This window comes from Strongylocentrotus purpuratus, unplaced genomic scaffold (genome assembly GCF_000002235.5).
Source record: "Strongylocentrotus purpuratus isolate Spur 01 unplaced genomic scaffold, Spur_5.0 spur5_scaffold_17, whole genome shotgun sequence".
NCBI lineage: Eukaryota > Metazoa > Echinodermata > Echinoidea > Camarodonta > Strongylocentrotidae > Strongylocentrotus > Strongylocentrotus purpuratus.
The window spans coordinates 11322002-11345647 of NW_022145602.1; the positions used below are offsets into that span (position 1 = coordinate 11322002).

General features: G+C 37.4%; 1 protein-coding gene across 12 annotated transcripts in view; it reads right to left on the minus strand.

The window, feature by feature from the left end:
• The window catches only part of LOC583670 (fibropellin-1), an 89199-nt gene that overhangs the window by 48272 nt on the left and 17281 nt on the right, over positions 1-23646 (minus strand). For 9 of the 12 annotated variants that reach the window (XM_030988738.1, XM_030988740.1, XM_030988741.1 and 6 more), the window contains exons 13-24: positions 22480-22593; positions 22010-22194; positions 21261-21416; positions 20615-20762; positions 18947-19060; positions 14649-14836; positions 13900-14055; positions 13253-13400; positions 11204-11317; positions 2678-2856; positions 675-836; positions 47-182 (exon numbers count right to left, since the gene is read on the minus strand). In XM_030988738.1, the coding sequence (XP_030844598.1) occupies positions 47-182; positions 675-836; positions 2678-2856; positions 11204-11317; positions 13253-13400; positions 13900-14055; positions 14649-14836; positions 18947-19060; positions 20615-20762; positions 21261-21416; positions 22010-22194; positions 22480-22593 (1800 nt within the window). The remainder of the gene's footprint in view (positions 1-46; positions 183-674; positions 837-2677; positions 2857-11203; positions 11318-13252; positions 13401-13899; positions 14056-14648; positions 14837-18946; positions 19061-20614; positions 20763-21260; positions 21417-22009; positions 22195-22479; positions 22594-23646) is intronic. The other 3 variants (XM_030988745.1, XM_030988746.1, XM_030988749.1) reach the window with 3 other exon arrangements.

Here is a 23646-nt window from a genome sequence, read left to right on the forward strand (position 1 = left end):
ATGGAGAATTTCTTTTCTTCGGAATATCAATAGTTTTAAAACTGACCTTCGCCGTAGATCTCCATACGAAGAGCAATATAGCTATGCCATGTGACAGGCATCAAGCGGACATATCTGCAAACCTGGGGCACAGACAGAGTGTTGGTCACGATGGTGTTCTTGTCAAAGTTACCGGTGAAGATCTTCAATGAAAAAGGAAAATCAATCCACTTTTGAATTATTATGACTCAAATGATGTTACAGTTAATTGCAACCGAACAAAAGAGAATCTGATTTAAAAGCATTTTTTGCTTGTACAGTAGATCTACCTATTTATTTTATATTTGTAGTCATATTCTGGTTACATCTACTTTTAGTTTTACAGGCCTAATAATTAAATGGAGAAAAGAAATTGAAATAGATTGAGTGCATTTCTTGCTCTAACCTATCTATAAAGATAAACAGTTCTTCAATTCTACCTGATAATTTTCTCCTCTTAAACATTGTGTAAAAATAGTAAATAGTACACCTAACATGTAACTCTGTTCCTGAGGTAACAATTGCCTTTCTCTTTCAAAAAAATTGCATACAAATATTTTAACTGTTTTCAATAAGATATCAAATTCCTTCAAAGTTCTTAAAGAATAGAGTCAATATAATATTTATTTTAAAAAATGATCAGAGAACAAACTTACACTGTCATCTCCATTGATGTCCAGCACGGTGTGAAAGGGCGTGTCATCAGTTCTACAAGCAAGCTTGTAGCTTGTTACCCACTCACGATACCCCTTGTCTGAGGTTTTTCCATTCCCTTGAGTCGCAACTGCAATGATACGGTAAGGTTCCAAAAGATCCACCTTGGGGAAAAAAAAGAATGGGAAGAAGAACTCTTGATATTCATGCTAATAATAATTTCATATTCATGCCAACAATTTTAACCAATGAGCATATTCCAAAATGTGTCAAATCTATATGATTTTTCAAGATAATAAGAACGCTACTTTTTTTTGCATCTATCAATGACATTATCTTGCTCTCATAAAGCTCTGCTCCTCCAAGGGCAATATTTGATTGGAAGTTTTCCACATTGATGCTGTCATTGACGATATTATTTCTGAGTGATATCGAACAATTATATTAATGTCCTTAAAGAGGAAACAAATGCTAGCTTACCTACAAAGAGGAGAGAACCCATAAATCACCTCAAAAAGTGGCCAATAGAAACAATTTTAACAGTGTAAGTGAAGGGTGCCATAAAAATGCCTATTGACTCTTTCATTACTGACAAGGTGGTACTGATGCGATATGAACACATGCCAAAGAAATGACTGGTGACTCTTATTACATACATTGTGGCAGGGTATGAATGCAAATTAAACTACGCAGAAAATCAGACAAACCAATCAAACAAAAATTGAGCAAAATCGGATAACTAATAAGAAAGTTATGAATTTTTGAAAAAGTATGTAAAACTATAGAACAATGAGAATCACAACACAAATTGCTATTATTGTAATCAGTTTGTGACGTCATGTTGCCTTAAAATTGTGGCCCGAATTCACAAAAGAGGTTTGACGACAAACCTCCTTTTTGAATTCGGGCCTTTGTGTCTGAATTGGCCTTAAAGTGGAAATTCCAAGAAAATCACAAATATGTCAACTAATGTTTCACTAGAAACTGGTAAGCTAACAGATGGCCATCGTATAAGTTTTTAGGTCAACTGCATATCGGATGATTTATAAAAATACAAATACAACCACCTCCATAGCAGCTGGGAGATACGAGAGATTCGCCAGAAAAATAACGATGTTCTAATGACGTCACAATATTGACCAATATTAGGTACTTTTAGATTCGCACGAAGACAATGGGGATTGCTACAATCAACGTCCATTTAATGCACTGCCTTGAAAGGAAGTCACAAGTATCAGTCCACGTAAATCTAAAAGTCCCTATTGCCCAAGCAGACGACATCCCATACAAAATTAACATAATTGCAAAGCTATTATTTGTCAAATTATAACGAGTTTAGTGTATATAAATGTGATGGCCTATCAAACCATTCAAAAGGGTATATGAAACCGATTCTGATAACTAAAATCTTTTGTTTGTAAATACATAGGATAGGGGTTATTTAACAATCGAAGAAGCCAGACTTTCAAATTAAAAACCCCCGGAATGATATTAAGGACGGCATTTGTTCCCTCTTGAAACGCCGACAATACCGCGGTGTGTGCAGCTGAATATACCATGGCGTCTTATTTTGTTTACAAGCGACAGATTCCTTTATTTGTGTATCGCTGCATTTGTAATCAAAATAAAACCATGCGCGGGGTTTAGAGTGAGGCAATATATTATACATTTAGCCTGACGGTAGTGAAGTAAGAGAAAGAACTCAAGAGAAGATGAAAAAACAGGCACTGAAAATGTGTAAGATGTCATTGGACTTCGTCTGCTTGTGCAAATAATGTCCATACTGTGATGTCACACATAATATCAGCAGCGTTCGGAGAGCTCTTCAGGTGCTATGCCGGGGCTGTATTTAAGCGTTTTTGTAATTTATAATAATCATTACTTCACATGTTTCCAAGCATTGCATTTAGATAACATTGTCAAATCACAGTTTCAACTTTGCAATAATGAAAATAAAGTTAGTTTTTAAAATCAATGAATATCTACTTTAAGACATTTTTCTTACCTGGATCCACTGTTCGGTATCTTCTGTTTCTGCGCCCCAGGCTGTTTCGGCCAGGTTAAGACGACCTTTATTTGCGGTAAAGTTGCCAGACTCGGGACTTCTATACGCACTGGAAGCTGTAAGACTGGAATCCGGGATAACATAACTCTCAAGGCCCAGACCAGGCTTATTCAAGATAGCTGTAAGTTAATGCGTGACAATGTATAGAAAAATGTAGGAAGTGGTGGTCAAATAGGCAAATATGATCGAATGCTTCTATCAGATGGACATACAATAGACAAGTGTGTAATTACAATCTGGGCATGAGCAGAAAAAAAGATTATTTGTAAAAATTGTAAGGTCCTCTCCAAGACAAGTACTTGATATCTGCTCATGAATAAACAAGCAAAGCATTCCATGTTCTACAGGTAGATGTATTACAATGAAACGAGGGGAATCAAAAGCTATTCAACGAGACCTATCCATGTTTAAAACATCCGTGGATATATGGAGGAATTTTGATCAAGTCAACTTATAATGGTAAGTGCGGCCATTCCTTGAATGGTGTTCTAAACAAACCACATTAGAATAACCGTTTTGGTCTGAGGACACATGGCTTCATGTCATAGAAGAGATATAGTTCGAGCTATTACTGAAGTAAGGACTGTGTTGATCGAAGAGATATTTTTATCAGAGCATGTTTCATAAAACCTTGAGTCCCTTTTAATGTTTACATATAAATGAATAATGGATTAATGAACAAGATTGACCACAAACTTTCTATACTGTAAACAGTACTCTTTACTAGTTAAACTACATTGTATTATACGGCTATGATTGGCTGTGGATCATAATTCTGTCGGAAATGAGCGTTCTAGTATCAGACAAAAAACCTTCTAACAACTATCCCCTGGACAACCTGCCCACCAGGACAATGCACCCTTGGACCATGGTAACTCCATGCTTGGACATGTATCCCAACAAATATTCTAACTAGGTCTTTCATCCCCTAAACAAGCTACCCACTAGGATGATGCACCATCTTACATGTATCCCCACAGACTACACTGACTTGGTCTACTATTCCCTGGAAAACCTACCCACTTAGACAATGCACCCTTGGACATGGATCCAAAAAGACTACTCTGCCATCCCCTAAGTCAATATCCTCTAGAGCGATTGCCTCTGGACATCTATATCTTTAGGATTTCCACCTCCTAGGGCAGTGTACCCCTACCACATTCCCATCAGATTTCTAGGATAATAGACCTTGGGTGAAATTGACCTTAACAGGTGTCTGGTGCACACTGTCAATTTAGAAATTTACTCCGGGGGACTGGGGTACATGCAAAGAGATCCTCAAGATTTCAATCTCAACCCTCTCTTAAAGAGCCCTGCCGTATTAAGTCAATTGCCTTCTACAAATCGAATTCTTAGGTATAACAACCCTCCACACTAAATGCCATATATAATATGATAACCGAAGTTCTAAATGCAACCCTTAAACGAGGACTATACCTTACCCTATCTCTGAACCTAACCTAAAACTCAACTAGACTTGAGTTCGTCACTCGACGAATTAGGTGATACGTATGCAAATGTGTTACATAATGAAGAACGCATTTTCACGAATCCAACTTCCGTTATGAAATACTCCTCCTATTATGGTCTATCAATAAATATAGTTTCAACTGTGTAGCATTGATCATTTTGGATCTATGAAAGATGATCGCCGGGATGGGAGGCAAATGCCATGACAAATATACCAAAAAATCCACATAGACATAACACTTAAACGGAAAATTTGATTCTCAAATTGAAGCTGGCAGAAAAGAATCGAAATGTTGCTCGAATAAGACTGGAATGTAGAATGAAGATTTCCAACAAATTCACCTCCCATAGAGAATACAAGCAAAATCGGAAAAATTGGCATGCCTTTTTTCTCGACAGAATGGACCATGATGCCATTGTTGAAATGAAAAATCAATGGCACCTTTTGTGTAGAAAATCGGCTCAAAAACTACATATCAAAAATTGGGAGAAAAGCAATCAATATTTATAAAGATACATTCTATTTTTCATAAATTTGCTGACGTCATAATATGCAAATTCGTTTTTTTAGTTCCAAGACCATTATGATGACGTCACGATGTACTTAACTCATAGCCTGCCATGAGGCTGTATGCACGCTATGGGTATAGTGCTTTCAGGGGCGTCGCTAGACCTTTTTCAGTGGGGGGGGGGGGTGTAGACGCCAACGATTACCGACAAAACTAGCCACCAATTACCGACAAAATTAAATGTCCCAATGTCTACAAATTTAACCCTATAAACCCGGGACCGAAGGCTAAATTGTTTTTCCTGGCTATGGACTAACTATAGTACTTGCGTATGCGCAAATGGTCATTTTCCTCAACGATATAAATATACGAATTAGTTCGTCAACTTAGTCAATATCATAGCTATATGTTTTAATGCAGGCGCGGAGATATATAAGATCTTATTTTAGGAAGGGGCGGTTAATAGGATTAATAGGAAAAGAAGACTTTTTATTGTACTGTTCTCGACTGTTAATCCTTGTCTGAATTCAGTTTCTCCCCCTCCCGCGCAAAGCGCAGAAGTGACGTGTCATTGAATTAAGAGAAAAAGCAGACGATTCGCTGTACTGTTCTCGACTCTTAATCCATATCTGAATAAAGTTCCCCTCTCCCGCGCAAAGCGCAGAAGTTTTGACGTTTCATTAAATTATGAGAGAAAGCAGACGATTCGTTGTACCGTTTTCGACTCTTAAAGGTACTTTGTCCCTTTTGCAGCCAACCTCAAATGCTGTAGAACTTTGCAGGAATTATGAATATGTCATGTATGTCCTATCTGTGAAATTTAAACGTTAGCAGTGTCCTCGTATTCAAATTATGCAAGGAAACCCGTTTACTTGCTAGACTTTACTGTCGGACACTATTGAGTGACTGACTGGCTTGTTTTCTTCTTTGGTAATAACATACATGAAAAGAGTTGTAAAGGGTACATGAGCATTTGTCTACATCAATAACCCACTTCTTGTGATGGCCAAGATTAAACTTATTGAATCTTTGCGCAGCATAAAACGTATGACCATTCGGTACAATTGTCTGAAAATCAAGACTATTACTTTTGGGCTCTATAGCCCTAAAGTCGATTTGACAACGAATAGTCGTTATTTTCCCACTTGAAGACATTTTCAAGCCCCACCTTTTTTAGGGAAGTTCTAAATTAGTATATCTTTCAAATGCAGTTTGAATTTAACTTTTTCATTTTTTTGGCCTGCAAATGAGACATAGTACCTTCAATAAGCTCTAATTGTCTGAATTCAGTTCCCCCCCCCCCCTTTAGCGCGAAGCGCTGAAGCTTCGACGTTTGTTTTAATTATTATAGAAAGAAGACGATTCGGTGTACTGTTCTCGACTGTTAATCCTTATCTGAATTTAGTGCTCCCTATGGCTTTGGCATTTCATTAAATTATGAGAAAAAGCAGTAGCTTCGGTGTAATGTCGTCGACTCTTATTCCTTATCTGAATTCAGTTCTCCTCCTCCCGCGCGAAGCGCGGAAGTTTGGGCGTTTCATCAAATTATAGAGAAAGGAAGACGATTTGTCGTACCGTTGTTGACTCTTAATCCTTCTTTGAATTTAGTTTCCCCGAAAATGTTAAACCTCTGATTTCTTTAGCTGATATTATAGGAAAGTAAAACTTCAAGAAAATACAAGTATTGTAGTTGTAGGGCGCGTTTATCTAGGCTTGCCACGATATAAATATACGAATTAGTTCGTCAACTTAGTCAACATCATAGCTATATGTTTTAATGCAGGCGCGGAGCTATATAGGATCTTATTTTAGGAGGGGCGGCAGTATAGTGAGCAAGCGAATCACTTAAAGAGCGCGCGAAGCGCGTTCATTAGGGGGGTGTGGGTGATAGGCCTCCCGCGCGAAGCGCGGAAGCTTAGACGTTTCCTTAAATTAATAGGAAAAGAAGATTTTTTATTGTACCGTTCTCGACTGTTAATCCTTGTCTGAATGAATCCCCCCCCCCCTCTCCCGCGCGAAGCGCGATAGCTTTGACGTTTCAATAAATTATTATAAAATGAAGACGATTTGCTGTACTGATTTGTTGTTAATCCTTGTCTAAATTCAGTTTCTCCCCCTCCCGCGCGAAGCGCAGAAGTGATGTGTCATTAAATTAAGAGAAAAAGCAGACGATTCGCTGTACTGTTCACGAGTCTTAATCCTTATCTGAATAAAGTTTCCCTCTTTCGCGCAAAGCGCAGAAGTTTTGACGTTTCATTAAATTATGAGAGAAAGCAGACGATTCGTTGTACTGTTTTCGACTCTTATAAGCCCTAATTGTCTGAATTCAGTCCCCCCCCCCCCCCACTTTAGCTTGAAACGCTGAAGCTTAGACGTTTGATTTAATTATTATAGAAAGAAGACGATTCGGTGTACTGTTCTCGACTGTTAATCCTTATTTGAATTAAATTCTCCCCCTCCCGCGCGAAGCGCCGAATTTTTGACGTTTCCTTAAATTATTGGAGAAAGCAAACGATTTGTTGAACCGTGCTCGACTCTTAATCCTTATCTGAATTTAGTTCTCCCTCTCCCGCGCGAAGCGCGGGAGCTTTGGCATTTCATTATATTATGAGAAAAAGAAGAGGATTCGGTGTAATGTCCTCGACTCTTATTCCTTATCTGAATTCAGTTCTCCCCTCCCGCGCGAAGCGCGGAAGTTTTGGCGTTCCATCAAGTTATAGAGAAAGGAAGACGATTTGTCGTACCGTTGTTGACTCTTAATCCTTCTTTGAATTTAGTTTTCCCGAAAATCTTAAACCTCTGATATCTTTAGCTGATATTATAGGAAAGTGAAACTTCGAGAAAATACAAGTATTGTAGTTGTCGTCACTCTCGAAGTCGTCACAGCGGATAAAAAGTCAGTTCGTAGGGAGAAAAACGTGTTGGCCGACCGACAATATACATCTGACCGACTTCAACATTCTGCATTGATCTAGTTCCTCGAGGATCGAGCAAGAATACCGACACAGCTGACCCAACATAGCAACATATTTACCCATGTCTTTGTTGCTCCCTCGGCGAGACGACTCCACTCAACAACCTCCCCCCTCACTATGAACATGACTGACAAAGAAAGCGGACAAAATATACAGTTCCTTAGGTAGACAAAGGAACATCCCTTCACTGCTATTATGTTAAAAATGTTTAGAACAGGTGTCACATGCATATTCACCTTTTTACATAATAGCAGTGAAGGGATGTTCCTTTGTCTACCTGAGGAACTGTATATTTTGTCCGCTTTCTTTGTCCGTCATGTTCATAGTGCCTCTCTCTCCTCTCTTTCATCCCCCGTTTCTTTTGTTTCCCTTTTCTCTTTTTTCTTCTTTTTTCCTTTTCTTTCTTCTCTTTCTTTTCCTTTCTTTCCTCTCCTCCCTCTTTTTCCTTTTTTCTCTTTCTTTCTTCTCTTTTCTTTCCTTTCTTTTCCTTTTCTTTTTTTATTTTCTTTCCCTTTACCTCTCTTTTTTCCCTCCCCCTTCTCTTTTTTTTCCCGATGGCAGCGCAATTTTAATCGCGTTAATCAGATTATCTCAATGTAAACTTGGCACTCCGTGATTTGGGGCTTGGCATAATTGGGATTAGCCCTGTGGCATGATAAGAGTTAATGGCCAAATGGAACATGAAATCGTATTTTCGACTCAAACTCAAAATCTCATCGTCTCACAAAACGTAGTGTGTCCATGCCAATTAAGAAAATGTCAATAAAACAAATTTCTTTCATTTGGGCGTGAAATGAATTTAAAAATGGACGCGGAAATGGCATGGGATAGTCTGATCTACAGGACACTTCAGCACCAAAAGTTTAATCGCTATAATCATGATGAATCACACCAGTATTATCATATCTTAAAACAAATATTAATTATCAGAGATCGTTGTGGTAATCACTATATCAAATTTGCTCTTAAAAGTACCATGCACTACCACTTTTCATATGTCTACTCGAAATCAAGAAGAGTGTAGTTTATTTGATTACTGCACCAAAAGGTGAAACACCTTCGCATCTTTTGTCTGTTATTTCACTCCTGTTGACTGCCCATCAAGAAAAACCTTCAAAGTTTTCATCACCAATGACTGCATGTTTCTTTCTTTCTATTTCCTTGTCTGCTTTTTATCTATAATGTTTTGATGAACAAGGAGCAATTGTTTTATATAAAGAGTGTAGGTATGTAATCTCCTTTGACTCTATATCTTACCTGTTCCACACGTATGCCCAGTATAGCCGGGATCGCAGGCACAAGTAAAGGTGTTCACTCCATCACTGCAAATTCCTTCATTCTCACAAGGATCAAGAGAACAATCGTTGATATCTGTGCAAATTGCGTTCCAAAGACAATAAATAGGATAAAAGGGATGAGAAAACAATGCCCCTTTTGACATATTTATCTTCATTTGGCGTTGAACAGGTAAAAAGAAGTCAAAACTAGCATTCTAAATACAAATAATGACAGTTCAGGGATATATTCCTTCATTAGAAAATCTATTAATACATAATTCAAATGAAGGAGATGAACTGAATATCTCTTTTAAAGTTAGCATCTCTTTTAAAGTTATCATCTTTTTTCAAAGACACTACCACTTTTCATATGTCTACTCGAAATCAAGAAGAGTGTAGTTTATTTGATTACTGCACCAAAAGGTGAAACACCTTCGCATCTTTTGTCTGTTATTTCACTCCTGTTGACTGCCCATCAAGAAAAACCTTCAAAGTTTTCATCACCAATGACTGCATGTTTCTTTCTTTCTATTTTTTTTTCTTTTTATCTATAATGTTTTGATGAACAAGGAGCAATTGTTTTATATAAAGAGTGTAGGTATGTAATCTGCTTTGACTCTATATCTTACCTGTTCCACACGTATGCCCAGTATAGCCGGGATCGCAGGCACAAGTAAAGGTGTTCACTCCATCACTGCAAATTCCTTCATTCTCACAAGGATCAAGAGAACAATCGTTGATATCTGTGCAAATTGCGTTCCAAAGACAATAAATGGGATAAAAGGGATGAGAAAACAATGCCCCTTTTGACATATTTATCTTCATTTGGCGTTGAACAGGTAAAAAGAAGTCAAAACTTGCATTCTAAATACAAATAATGACAGTTCAGTGATATATTCCTTCATTAGAAAATCTATTAATACATAATTCAAATGAAGGAGATGAACTGAATATCTCTTTTAAAGTTAGCATCTCTTTTAAAGTTATCATCTTTTTTCAAAGACACTACCACTTTTCATATGTCTACTCGAAATCAGGAAGAGTGTAGTTTATTTGATTACTGCACCAAAAGGTGAAACACCTTCGCATCTTTTGTCTGTTATTTCACTCCTGTTGACTGCCCATCAAGAAAAACCTTCAAAGTTTTCATCACCAATGACTGCATGTTTCTTTCTTTCTATTTCCTTGTCTGCTTTTTATCTATAATGTTTTGATGAACAAGGAGTAATTGTTTTATATAAAGAGTGTAGGTATGTAATCTGCTTTGACTCTATATCTTACCTGTTTCACACGTATGCCCAGTATAGCCGGGATCGCAGGCACAAGTAAAGGTGTTCACTCCATCACTGCAAATTCCTTCATTCTCACAAGGATCAAGAGAACAATCGTTGATATCTGTGCAAATTGCGTTCCAAAGACAATAAATGGGATAAAAGGGATGAGAAAACAATGCCCCTTTTGACATATTTATCTTCATTTGGCGTTGAACAGGTAAAAAGAAGTCAAAACTTGCATTCTAAATACAAATAATGACAGTTCAGGGATATATTCCTTCATTAGAAAATCTATTAATACATAATTCAAATGAAGGAGATGAACTGAATATCTCTTTTAAAGTTAGCATCTCTTTTAAAGTTATCATCTTTTTTCAAAGACATGGCCTTAGAAATAAAAATATATTTTGAAAAAATTTATCGTCTCACAAAACGTAGTGTGTCCATGCCAATTAAGAAAATGTCACTAAAACAAATTTCTTTCATTTGGGCGTGAAATGAATTTAAAAATGGACGCGGAAATGGCATGGGATAGTCTGATCTACAGGACACTTCAGCACCAAAAGTTTAATCGCTATAATCATGATGAATCACACCAGTATTATCATGTCTTAAAACAAATCATAATTCTCAGAGATCGTTGTGGTAATCACTATATCAAATTTGCTCTTAAAAGTACCATGCACTACCACTTTTCATGTGTCTACTCGAAATCAAGAAGAGTGTAGTTTATTTGATTACTGCACCAAAAGGTGAAACACCTTCGCATCTTTTGTCTGTTATTTCATTCCTGTTGACTGTCCATCAAGAAAAACCTTCAAAGTTTTCATCACCAATGACTGCATGTTTCTTTCTTTCTATTTCCTTGTCTGCTTTTTATCTATAATGTTTTGATGAACAAGGAGCAATTGTTTTATATAAAGAGTGTAGGTATGTAATCTGCTTTGACTCTATATATTACCTGTTCCACACGTAGGCCCAGTATAGCCAGGGTCACAGGCACAAGTAAAGGTGTTCACTCCATCACTGCAAATTCCTCCATTCTCACAAGGATCAAGAGAGCAATCGTTGATATCTGTGCAAATTGAGTTCCAAAGACAATAAATGGGATAAAAGGGATGAGAAAATAATGCCCCTTTTGACATATTTATCTTCATTTGGCGGTGAACAGGTAAAAATGAAGTCAAAACTTGCATTCTAAATACAAATAATGACAATTCAGGGATAAATTCCTTCATTTGAAAATCTAGTAATACATGAATCAAATGTAGTAACTAAATATCTCTTTAGAGGTTAAAATCTTTTTTCAAAAACATGGCCTAAGAAATAAAAATATATTTTGAAAAAATTTCATCGTCTCACAAAACGTTGTGTGTCCATTCAAGTTAAACAAATGTCACTTAAACAAATTTTTCATTTGGGCGTGAAATGAATTTGAAAATGGACGCAGATATGGCATGTGATAGTCTGATCTACAGGACACCTCAGCACCAAAAGTTTAATCGCTATAATCATGATGAATCACACCAGTATTATCATATCCTAAAACAAATCATAATTATCAGATATCGTTGTGGTAATCACTATATCAAATTCGCTCTTGAAAGTACCATGCACTACCATTTTCATATGTCTTCTCGAAATCAAGAAGAGTGTAGTTTATTTCATTACTGCACCAAAGGTTGAAACACCCTCGCATCTTTTGTCTGTATTTTCACTCCTGTTGACTGCCAATCAAGAAAAACCTCATCATCTCACAAAACGTAATATGCCCCTGCCAGACAAGAAAATGAAACTAAAACGAATTTCTTTTATTTGGGCGTGAAATGAATGTGAAAATGGACGCAGAAATGGCATGAAATTGGACGCAGAAATGGCATGAGACACCTCAGCACCCAAAGTTGAATCGCTATAATCAGGATGGATCATACCTGTCTTTATCATACCCTATAACAAATCATTACTGTACTTGAATTTTTCACTTTACAAATTAGATAATACGTATTATAATGTACATAATGAAGAACGCATTTTCACGAATTTAATTTCAAACAACAAATGTTTTAACCCATCGGAATCGAATCTGGGTCGCTGGAATGGGAGGCAAGTGCTTTGACCACTCTACCAAATTGTCCATAATTATGGTGACGTCATAATATGCAAATTCGTATTTTGAGTTTGACACATTTATGATGAGGTCACGATGTACTTAAAGGCCAAATGACACTTGAAATCATTTCTATTCAAATATGAAAAATTAATTGCGGTCCCCAAAGAGCTATAATGGACTTGTATGTTTTTGCACATATATGCTATGTATTACAAGAGCTCGCGTGCACGGACATTTATCTTGAATGGACGCTTATTCCGTTATGAATAGTCATAAAGATATAAACTTCGTATCAAAATGTTCGTAAAAGTATCGAAAATATCATGAAGAAAGAAGAATAGCAATTTGCGTTAGCCAATTATTTTTTTTTAAATGCTCAAAATGGCCTGTAACATATGTAAAATGAATTTGAGACGATTTGGAGCAATTTTAAATTTTGCGCAAGCGGATAGCGGACGTATGCGTACGCGCGCGTTTATTGACCTGTAATGGACCTTAATTATGATAAAAATAAATGAGAAATTACTTTCCGTTATGAAGATATAATCATGAGTTGATTTTTTAAAAATGGCGCTTGGATGACGTCAAAATAATTTGGATCAATGAAAAGTCACACAGTTCTAAGTTAGACTATGATCTATCATCATGTTTTATGACAATGGCTTTATCCATTCTTGAGATATCCTGGATATCCTGCGAACAAATTCGAGGAAGTATCACCTAATAAAAACAAATGTTGAAGAAATCTGTAGTTGATACGTATAACTACGTACGTATCAACTAATAACAACCGTAGCACTATGCCTCTGTTGTTGGTGAAAAGAGGCCCAGAGTAATTGTCGCAGGAGAAATTGAATATGGAGCAAAACATGTTGGAGTATCACTAGTTTTAAAACTGACCTGTGATAAGGCCTTCACCGTAGATTTCCATACGAAGACATACGTGGCCGTAAGCGGTTAAGGGCATCAAGCGGACATAGCGGCAAATCTGGGGTACAAGCAGAGTGTTGGTCACGATGGTGTTGCGGTCGTCATTGCCGATGAAGATCTTCAATGAAAAAGGAAATTCAATTTTTTTTTTAATGAATTATGACTCAAATGATTCTGCGGTCAATTGCAATCGAACTGAAGAGAATCGAATTGATAAGCATGCTGAACAATACATATTTTTGCATGTGCAGTGCCTGTCCATTCGTTTCCATTTGAAGTTTTATTCTGATGACATCAATTTCTAGTTTTCGAGACCTAGTAATAATATAGGAAGACACATGATATGGATTGAAGATTTTTTGCTTGAAGTGCATTACTTGCTCTGACAATCCTACCTAATATTTTTGTCCTCTTATACTTTGTGTACCTAAGCAGAATAGTATATACTTCAGCTAAACTGTATATGTGTTCCTGAGGTAACGATTGCCCTTTTCTTTAAATGAAAGTATCGGAACATAAAAATATTTTAATCAAAAAGATATTAAATGCCTTCAAATTCCTACAAGAATAAAGTCGATGTAATATTTAAAAAATGAATAATCAGAGATCAAACTTACCCTGTCATTTGCAGGGTTTGTAGAGATGTCCTGTACGGTGTAAAAGGTCTTGCCATCAGTACTACAAGCAAGCTTGTAGCTTGTTACCCACTGGTCTGATTCTTGTCGCCCTTGAGTCGCAACTGAAGTGACACGGTGAAGGTCCAAAAGATCCACCTTGTAGAAAGAAAAGAATCGGAGGAAGCTTTCTTGATGTTCATCCTCTTAATCATCTATTTATTTCTATCTCCATGACAAAACTTGTAACCAATGAGCCTGTTCCAAAATGAGTCAAATCTATATGATTTAAATACAAATACTAAGAATGGTTTCTTTCTCTGCACCTATCAATGACATTACCTCGCTTTCATGCTGCTCTGCCCCTCCAAGGGCAATATTTAAAAAAGAAGTTCTACACATTGATGTTTTAATTGTCGATCTCATTTCTGAGTAATATCGAACAATTAGATGAATGCCCTTAAAAATGAAAGTAATTATTGACTTGGATGTGAATAATTATGTAACTATGGCAATCTAATGGTAGCTTTACCTACATAGTGGAGAGAAAATCTACAAACTCATATGCCACCTCAAAAAGTTGCCAATAAAAACAATTTTAATAGTGGAAGTAAATAGTGCCATAGAAATGACTGGTGACTCTTTCGTTACTGACATGGTAGTAGCGGTGGAATATAAATTCATGCCATGCATAGAAATAAGGGTTGCCTAATGTTTCGTGTCCGAATTGTCCTTAAGAATTATTTTGTTACCTGGATCCACGGGTTGCGATCATCTATAATTCGTGCAATCCAGGCTCCCGTCAGGTTCCCGTCTCGGCCCAGGTTAAGACGACCTCTATTTGCACCCATGTCAGCACTAATCTCACTAGAAGCTGTCAGACTTGAATCTGGGATGAAATAACTCTCAAGTCCCAGAGGGCCAGGTCCATTCAAGATGGCTGTAAGTTAATGCGTGACAATGTATGTCAAAATGTAGGAAGTGGTGGTCAAATAGGCAAAAAGAATCGAATGATCCAATAAGATGGACATACAATAGACAAGTGTGTATTACAATCCGGGCTTGAGACCGTCAGTCAATACAAATCTTCAAGGTTTTCCTCACCAAGTACAAGGAGCAATTACTTTATAAAAAAGTGTAGGTATGGAATCTGCTTTGACTCTATATCTTACCTGTTCTACAAATCGAATTCTTAGGTATAACAACCCTCCACACCAAATGCCATATATAATATGATAACCGAAGTCTTAAATTCAACCCTTAAACGAGGACTATACCTTACCCTATCTCTGAACCTAACCTAAGACTCAACTAGACTTGAATTCGTCACTCGACAAATTAGGTGATACGTATTCAAATGTGTTACACAATGAAGAATGCATTTTAACGAATTCAACTTCCGTTATGATATATTCCTCCTATTATGGTCTATCAATTAATGAAGTTTCAACTGTGTAGCATTGATCATTTTGGATCTATGAAAGATGATCGCCGGGATGGGAGGCAAATGCCATGACAAATATACCCCCAAAATCCACATAGACATAACACGTAAACGGAAAATTTGATTCTCAAATTGAAGCTGGCATAAAAGAATCGAGATATTGCTCGAACAAGACTGGAATGTAGAATGAAGATTCCAGAAAAATTCACCTCCCATAGAGAATTCGAGCAAAATTGGCATGCCTTTTTACTCGACAGAATGGACCATGATGCCAATGTTGAAATGAAAAATCAATGGCACCTTTTGTGTAGAAAATCGGCTCAAAAACTACATATCAAAAATTGGGAGAAAAGCAATCAATATTTATAAAGATACATTCAATTTTTCATAAATTTGCTGACGTCATAATATGCAAATTCGTTTTTTTAGTTCCAAGACCATTATGATGACGTCACGATGTACTTAACTCATAGCCTGCCATGAGGCTGCATGCACGCTACCGTTATAGTGCTTTCAGGGGCGTCGCTAGACCTTTTTCAGTGGGGGGGGGGGGGTGTAGACGCCAACGATTAACGACAAAACTAGCCACCAATTACCGACAAAATTGTCCCAATATCTACAAATTTAACCCTATAAACCAGGGACCGAAGGCTAAATTGTTTTTCCTGGCTATGGACTATCTATAGTACTTGCGTATGCGCAAATGGTCATTTTCCTCAACGATATAAATATACGAATTAGTTCGTCAACTTAGTCAGCATCATCATAGCTATATGTTTTAATGCAGGCGCGGAGCTATATAGGATCTTATTTTAGGGAGGGGCGGCAGTATGGTTAGCCTTTGAACAAGGCCACCTGTCTGATAGACGCCGAGCGACTAAAAAAAGACTAATCGCGAAAGCCCGAGTGAACAACAGAGCGAGAATCACAGCCAGTTAGCCTTTGGTAATGTGGTTTCGATTTCTTATGTTAACCTTTGTTTCCGACTGGAATACTCTACCGAAATAATAGAACGTTGAGGAGTAACCCAGAAGAAGAAGAAATAGCGTCCAATCACCGAACGTAACCTCGCATTACGTCAGCATAAAGTATCCATCACACACACACACACACACACCCGCACACACATGGAGTAAACTGTACGTATAGTACAAACATGGACCTACTAACTATGAACTGACGTTCATAGTTTACACACACACTGACGTTCTTACATGTTTTGATAATGAACGAATCACGAACTAAGCCAACTGGGGGCTAGGGGATGGCCGTTCTAATTGGTCAATAAATCCAATGCTATGAATAATTCATGCGGAGCAGTAATATCCAGATTGCAAAAGGCTCTCGTGGCGGTCGCGCGTTCACCCTGGGTATCTAGACTCATCTCAGCCGCTTAGCCAGAGTCACGAGGCCTTGTCAAAAGGCTACAGTATGGTGAGCAAGCGAATTACTTAAAGAGCGCGCGAAGCGCGCTCATTAGGGGGTGTGGGTGATAGGCCTCCCGCGCGAAGCGCGGACGCTTAGACGTGTCCTTAAATTAATAGAAAAAAAAGATTTGTTATTGTTCCGTTCTTGACTGTTAATCCTTGTCTGAATGAATCCCCCCTTCTTCCGCGCGAAGCGCGATAGCTTTGACGTTTCATTAAATTATTATAAAAAGAAGACGATTTGCTGTACCGTTTTCGACTGTTAATCCTTGTCTAAATTCAGTTTCTCCCCCTCCCGCGCAAAGCGCAGAAGTGATGTGTCAATAAATTAAGAGAAAAAGCAGACGATTCGCTGTACTGTTCTCGAGTCTTAATCCTTATCTTTCGCACAAAGCGCAGAAGTTTTGACGTTTCATTACATTATGAGAGAAAGCAGACGATTCGTTGTACCGTTTTCGACTCTTAATAAGCCCTAATTGTCTGAATTCAGTCCCCCCCCCCCCCCACTTTAGCGTGAAGCGCTGAAGATTAGACGTTTGATTTAATTATTATAGAAAAAAGACGATTCGGTGTACTGTTCTCGACTGTTAATCCTTATCTGAATTCAATTCTCCCCCTCCCGCGCGAAGCGCCGAATTTTTGACGTTTCCTTAAATTATGAGAGAAAGCAAACGATTTGTTGAACCGTGCTCGACTCTTAATCCTTATCTGAATTTAGTTCGGCCTCTCCCGCGCGAAGCGCGGAAGCTTTGACATTTCATTATATTATGAGAAAAAGAAGAGGATTCGGTGTAATGTCCTCGACTCTTATTCTTATCTGAATTCAGTTCTCCCCCTCCCGCGCGAAGCGCGGAAGTTTTGGCGTTTGTTCAAATTATAGAGAAAGGAAGACGATTTGTCGTACCGTTGTTGACTCTTAATCCTTCTTTGAATTTAGTTTTCCCGAAAATGTTAAACCTCTGATATCTTTAGCTGATATTATAGGAAAGTGAAACTTCGAGAAAATACAAGTATTGTAGTTGTAGTCACTCTCGAAGTCGTCACAGCGGATAAAAAGTCAGTTCGTAGGAAGAAAAACTTGTTGGCCGACCGACAATATACATCTCACCGACTTCAAATTTCTGCATTGATAGAGTACACGAGGATCGATCAAGAATACCGACACAGCTGACCCGACATAGCAACATTTTTACCCATGTCTTTGCTGCTCCCTCCGCGAGACGACTCCACTCAACAACCTCCCCTCTCTCTCCTCTCTTTCATCCCCCGTTTCTTTTGTTTCCCTTTTCTCTTTTTTCTTTTTTTTCCTGTTCTTTCTTCTCTTTCTTTTCCTTTCTTTCCTCTCCTCCCTCTTTTTCCTTTTTCTCTTTCTTTCTTCTGTTTTCTTTCCTTTCTTTTCCTTTTCTTTTTTTATTTTCTTTCCCTTTCCCTCTCTTTTTTCCCTCCCCCTTCTATCTTTTTTCCCGATGGCAGCGCAATTTGACCTACAATATCTTGACGCGTTAATCAGATTATCTCAATGTAAACTTGGCACTCCGTGATTTGGGGCTTGGCATAATGGGGATTAGCCCTGTGGCATGATAAGAGTTAATGGCCAAATGGAACATGAAATCGTATTTTCGACTCAAACTCAAAATCTCATCGTCTCACAAAACGTAGCGTGCCCCTGCTAGACTAGAAAATGTCAATAAAACAAATTGCTTTCATATTGGCGGGAAATGAATGTGGAAATGGATGCGGAAATGGCATGAGATAGAGATCTTCAAGACACCACAGCACCAAAAGTTGAATCGCTATATTAAAGATGAATCATACCAGTACTACATACCTTACACACAATCATTATTATCAGAGATCGTTGTGGTAATCACAATTTCAAATTTTCTCTTGAAAGTACTATGCATTCCCATTTTTCATGCGTCTGCTCGAAATCAAGAAGAGTTTAGTTTATTTTATTACTGCACCAAAAGTTGAAACACCCTCGGATCTGTTGGCTGTACTTTCACTCCTGTTGACTGTCAATCAAGAAAAACGACCCATTTTTCCCTTACCTATGACTGCATGTTTCTTTCTTTCTATTTCATTGTTTGCTCTTTATCTATGATGTTTTGATGAACAAGGAGCAATTGTTTGATATATAAAGTGTAGGTATGTAATCTGCTTTGACTCTATATATTACCTGTTCCACACGTAGGCCCAGTATAGCCAGGATAGCAGGCACAAGTAAAGGTGTTCACTCCATCACTGCAAATTCCTCCATTCTCACAAGGATCGGGAGAACAATCGTTGATATCTGTGCATTGAGTTCCAAAGACAATAAATGGGATAAAAGGGATGAGAAAATAATGTCTCTTTTTACATATTTATCTTCATTTGGCGGTGAACAGGTAAAACGAAGTCAAGACTTGCATTCTAAATACAAATAATGACAATTCATAGATAAATTTCTTAATTTGAAAATCTATTAATACATAATTCACATGAAGAAAATGAACTAAATATCTTTTTGAATGTAAGCATCTTTTTTTTTTTTTAAACGTGGCCTTAGAAAGAAAAAATATTTATGAAAAAATCTCATTGCCCACAAAACGTAGTGTGTCCATGCCAGTTAAGAAAATGTCACTAAAACAAACTTCTTTCATTTGGGCGTAAAAATGAATTTGAAAATGTACGCGGAAATGGCATGGGATAGTCTGATCTACAGGACACCTCAGCACCAAAAGTTGAATCGCTATAATCATGATGAATCATACCAGTCTTTATCATACCCTATAACAAATCATTACTGTACTTGAATTTTTCACTTTACAAATTAGATAATACGTATTCTAATGTACATAATGAAGAACGCATTTTCACGAATTTAACTTAAAACAACAAATGTTTTAACCCATCGGAATCGACTCTGGGTCGCTGGAATGGGAGGCAAGTGCTTTGACCACTCTACCAAATTTTCCATTATTATGGTGACGTCATAATATGCAAATTCGTATTTTGAGTTCGACACATTTATGATGAGGTCACGATGTACTTAATGGCCAAATGACACATGAAATCATGTCTCCGACTCATATTCTATTCAAATATGAAAAATAAATTGCGGTCCCCAAAGTGCTATAATGGACTTGTATGTTTTTGCACATATATGCTATGTATTACAAGAGCTCGCGTGCACGGACATTTATCTTGAATGGACGCTTATTCCGTTATGAATAGTCATAAAGATATAAATTTCGTATCAAAATGTTAGTAAAAGTATCGAAAATATCATGAAGAAAGAAGAATAGCAATTTGCGTTAGCGCATTACTTTTTTTTTAAATGCTCAAAATGGCCTGTAACATATGTAAAATGAATTTGAGACGATTTGGAGCAATTTTAAATGTTGCGCAAGCGGATAGCGGACGTATACGTACGCGCGCGTTTATTGACCTGTAATGGACCTTAATTATGATAAAAATAAATGAGAAATTACTTTCCGTTATGAAGATATAATCATGAGTTGATTTTTACAAAATGGCGCTTGGATGACGTCAAAATGATTTGGATCAATAAAAAGTCACACAGTTCTAAGTTAGACTATGATCTATCATCATGTTTTATGACAATGGCTTTATCCATTCTTGAGATATCCTGGATATCCTGCGAACAAATTCGAGGAAGTATCACCTAATAAAGACAAATCTTGACGAAATCTGTAGTTGATATGTATAACTACGTACGTATCACCTAATGACAACCGTTGCACTATGCCTCTATTGTTGGTGAAAAGAGGCCCAGGGTAATTGTCGCAGGAGAAATTGAATATGGAGCAAAACATGTTAGAGTATCACTAGTTTTAAAACTGACCTGTGATAGGGCCTTCACCGTAGATTTCCATACGAAGACTTATGTGGCCGACAGCGGTGAAGGGCATCAAGCGGACATAGCGGCAAATCTGGGGTACATGCAGAGTGTTGGTCACGATGGTGTTGCGGTCGTCATTGCCGATGAAGATCTTCAATGAAAAAGGAAAGTCAATCCACTTTTAAATGAATTATGACTCAAATGATTCTGCGGTCAATTGCAATTGAACTAAAGAGAATCGAATTGATAAGCATGCTGAACAATACATTTTTTGCATGTGCAGTGCCTGTCCATTCGTTTCCATTTGAAGTTTTATTCTGATGACATCAATTTCTAGTTTTCGAGACCTAGTAATAAAATAGAAAGACACATGATATGGATTGAAGATTTTTTGCTTGAAGTGCATTACTTGCTCTGACAATCCTACCTAATAGTTTTGTCCTCTTATACTTTGTGTAACTAAGCAGAATAGTGTATACTTCACCTAAACTATATATGTGTTCCTGAGGTAAAGATTGCCCTTTTCTTTAAAAGAAAGTATCGTAACATAAAAATATTGTAATCAAAAAGATATTAAATGCCTTCAAATTCCAACAAGAATAGAGTCAATGTAATATTTAAAAAATGAATAATCAGAGATCAAACTTACCCTGTCATTTACAGGGTTTCTATAGATGTCCTGCACGGTGTAAAAGTTCGTGCCATCAATACTACAAGCAAGCTTGTAGCCTGTTACCCACTGGTTTGATTCTTGTCGCCCTTGAGTCGCAACTGAAGTGACACGGTAAAGGTCCAAAAGATCCACCTTGTAGAAAGAAAAGAATCGGAGGAAGCTTTCTTGATGTTCATCCTCTTAATCATCTATTTATTTCTATCTCCATGACAAAACTTGTAACCAATGAGCATGTTCCAAAATGTGTCAAATCTATATGATTTAAATACAAATACTAAGAACGGTTTCTTTCTCTGCACCTATCAATGACATTACCTTGATTTCATGCCGCTCTGCCCCTCCAAGGGAAATATTTAAAAAAGAAGTTCTACACATAGATGTTTTAATCGTCGATCTCATTTCTGAGTAATATCGAACAATTAGATGAATGCCCTTAAAAATGATAGTAATTATTGACTTGGATGTGAATAATTATGTAACTATGGCAATCTTATAGTAGCTTTACCTACATAGTGGAGAGAAAATCTACAAACTCATATGCCACCTCAAAAAGTGGCCATTAAAAACAATTTTAATAGTGGAAGTAAATAGTGCCATAGAAATGACTGGTGACTCTTTCGTTACTGACATGGTAGTAGCGGTGGAATATAAATTCATGCCATGCATAGAAATAAGGGTTGCCTAATGTTTCGGGTCCGAATTGTCCTTAAGAAATAATTTTTTACCTGGATCCACTGTTTGCGATCATATATTAGTGCAGACCAGGCTCCCTTCAGGTTCCCGTCTCGGCCCAGGTTAAGACGACCTCTCTTTGCACCCTGGTCAGCACTATACTCACTAGAAGCTGTCAGACTTGAATCTGGGATGAAATAACTCTCAAGCCCCAGAGGGCCAGGTCCATTCAAGATGGCTGTAAGTTAATGCGTGACAATGTATAGCAAAATGTAGGAAGAGGTGGTCAAATAGGCAAATAGGATCGAATGATCCTATCGGGTGGACATAAAAGTGTAGTTACAATCTGGGCATGAGACTGTCAGTCAAGAAAAACCTCCAAGGTTTTCCTCACCAATGACTGTATGTTTCTTTCTTTCTATTTCCATGTTTGCCCTTTATCTATAATGTCTTGATAAACGAAGGAGCAATTGCTTTATATAAAACATGTTGGTATGTAATCTACTTTAACTCTATGACTTACCTGTTCCGCACGTAGGCCCAGTATAGCCAAGATGGCAGGCACAAGTAAAGGTGTTCACTCCATTACTGCAAGTTCCTCCATTCTCACAAGGATCGGGAGAACAATCGTTGATATCTGTGCAAATTGAGTTCCAAAGACATTAAAAGGGATAAAAGGGATGAGAAAATAATGTCCCTTTTGACATATTTATCTTCAATTGGCGGTGAACAGGAAAATGAAGTCAAAATGGCATTATAAATACAAATTAAAGTTCAATAATAAATTCCTTTATTTGTAAAACTATTACTACATAATTCAAATGAAGTAAATAAACAAACAAAATATCTCTTTTAATATTAGCATCTTTTTTCAAAAACGTGGCCTTTAAAGAAAATATATTTAGAAAATATCTCACCGTTTCATAAAACGTAATGTGCCCCTGTCAGACAAGAAAAATGTCACTGGTTGGAATTGAGATCCTTGGCAATGTATACAAAACTTGATGGGGAACATTTGATATGATGTCCCCCCTAGGAAAAAATTGTGGGGGGGGGGGAGATATCCTCCTGTCCTCCCCCCCCCCCCCCCACACACCGGATTGCCGCCCTTGCCTATAATAAGTCATTACTATACTTGAATGTGTCGCTTGACAGATTAGGTAATACGTATTCTAATGTACATAATGAAGAACGCGTTTTCACGATTTTAATATAAAACATAAAAAAATGTTTTAACGCATCAGGAATCGAATCTGGGTCGCTGGAATGGGAGGCAAGCAGCGCTCAAAAAACATGGGGGCGGTGGGCGATTTGCCCCCGTCAGTTTGTCATAAAGATATAAACATGGTATCAAATTGTTCGGAAAAGTATGGAAAATATCATGAAGAAGAATGGCAATTTGCGTTCGCGCGATTTTTAATTTGTTTAAATGCTCAGAATAGCCTGTAACGAGTGTAAAATGAATTTGAGACGATTTGGAGCAATCTTAAATTTTGCGCGCGCGGACGTACGCGTTTAATGACCTGTAATTGACTGGAGGGGTATTGACCTTAATCATGATAAAAATAAATTACAAATCACTTTCTGTTATGAAGATACGATCATGAGTTGATTTTTACAATATGGCGCCTGGATGACGTCAAAAAGTATTTGAGTCACACAGTTCTAAGTTAGACTATGATCTATTATC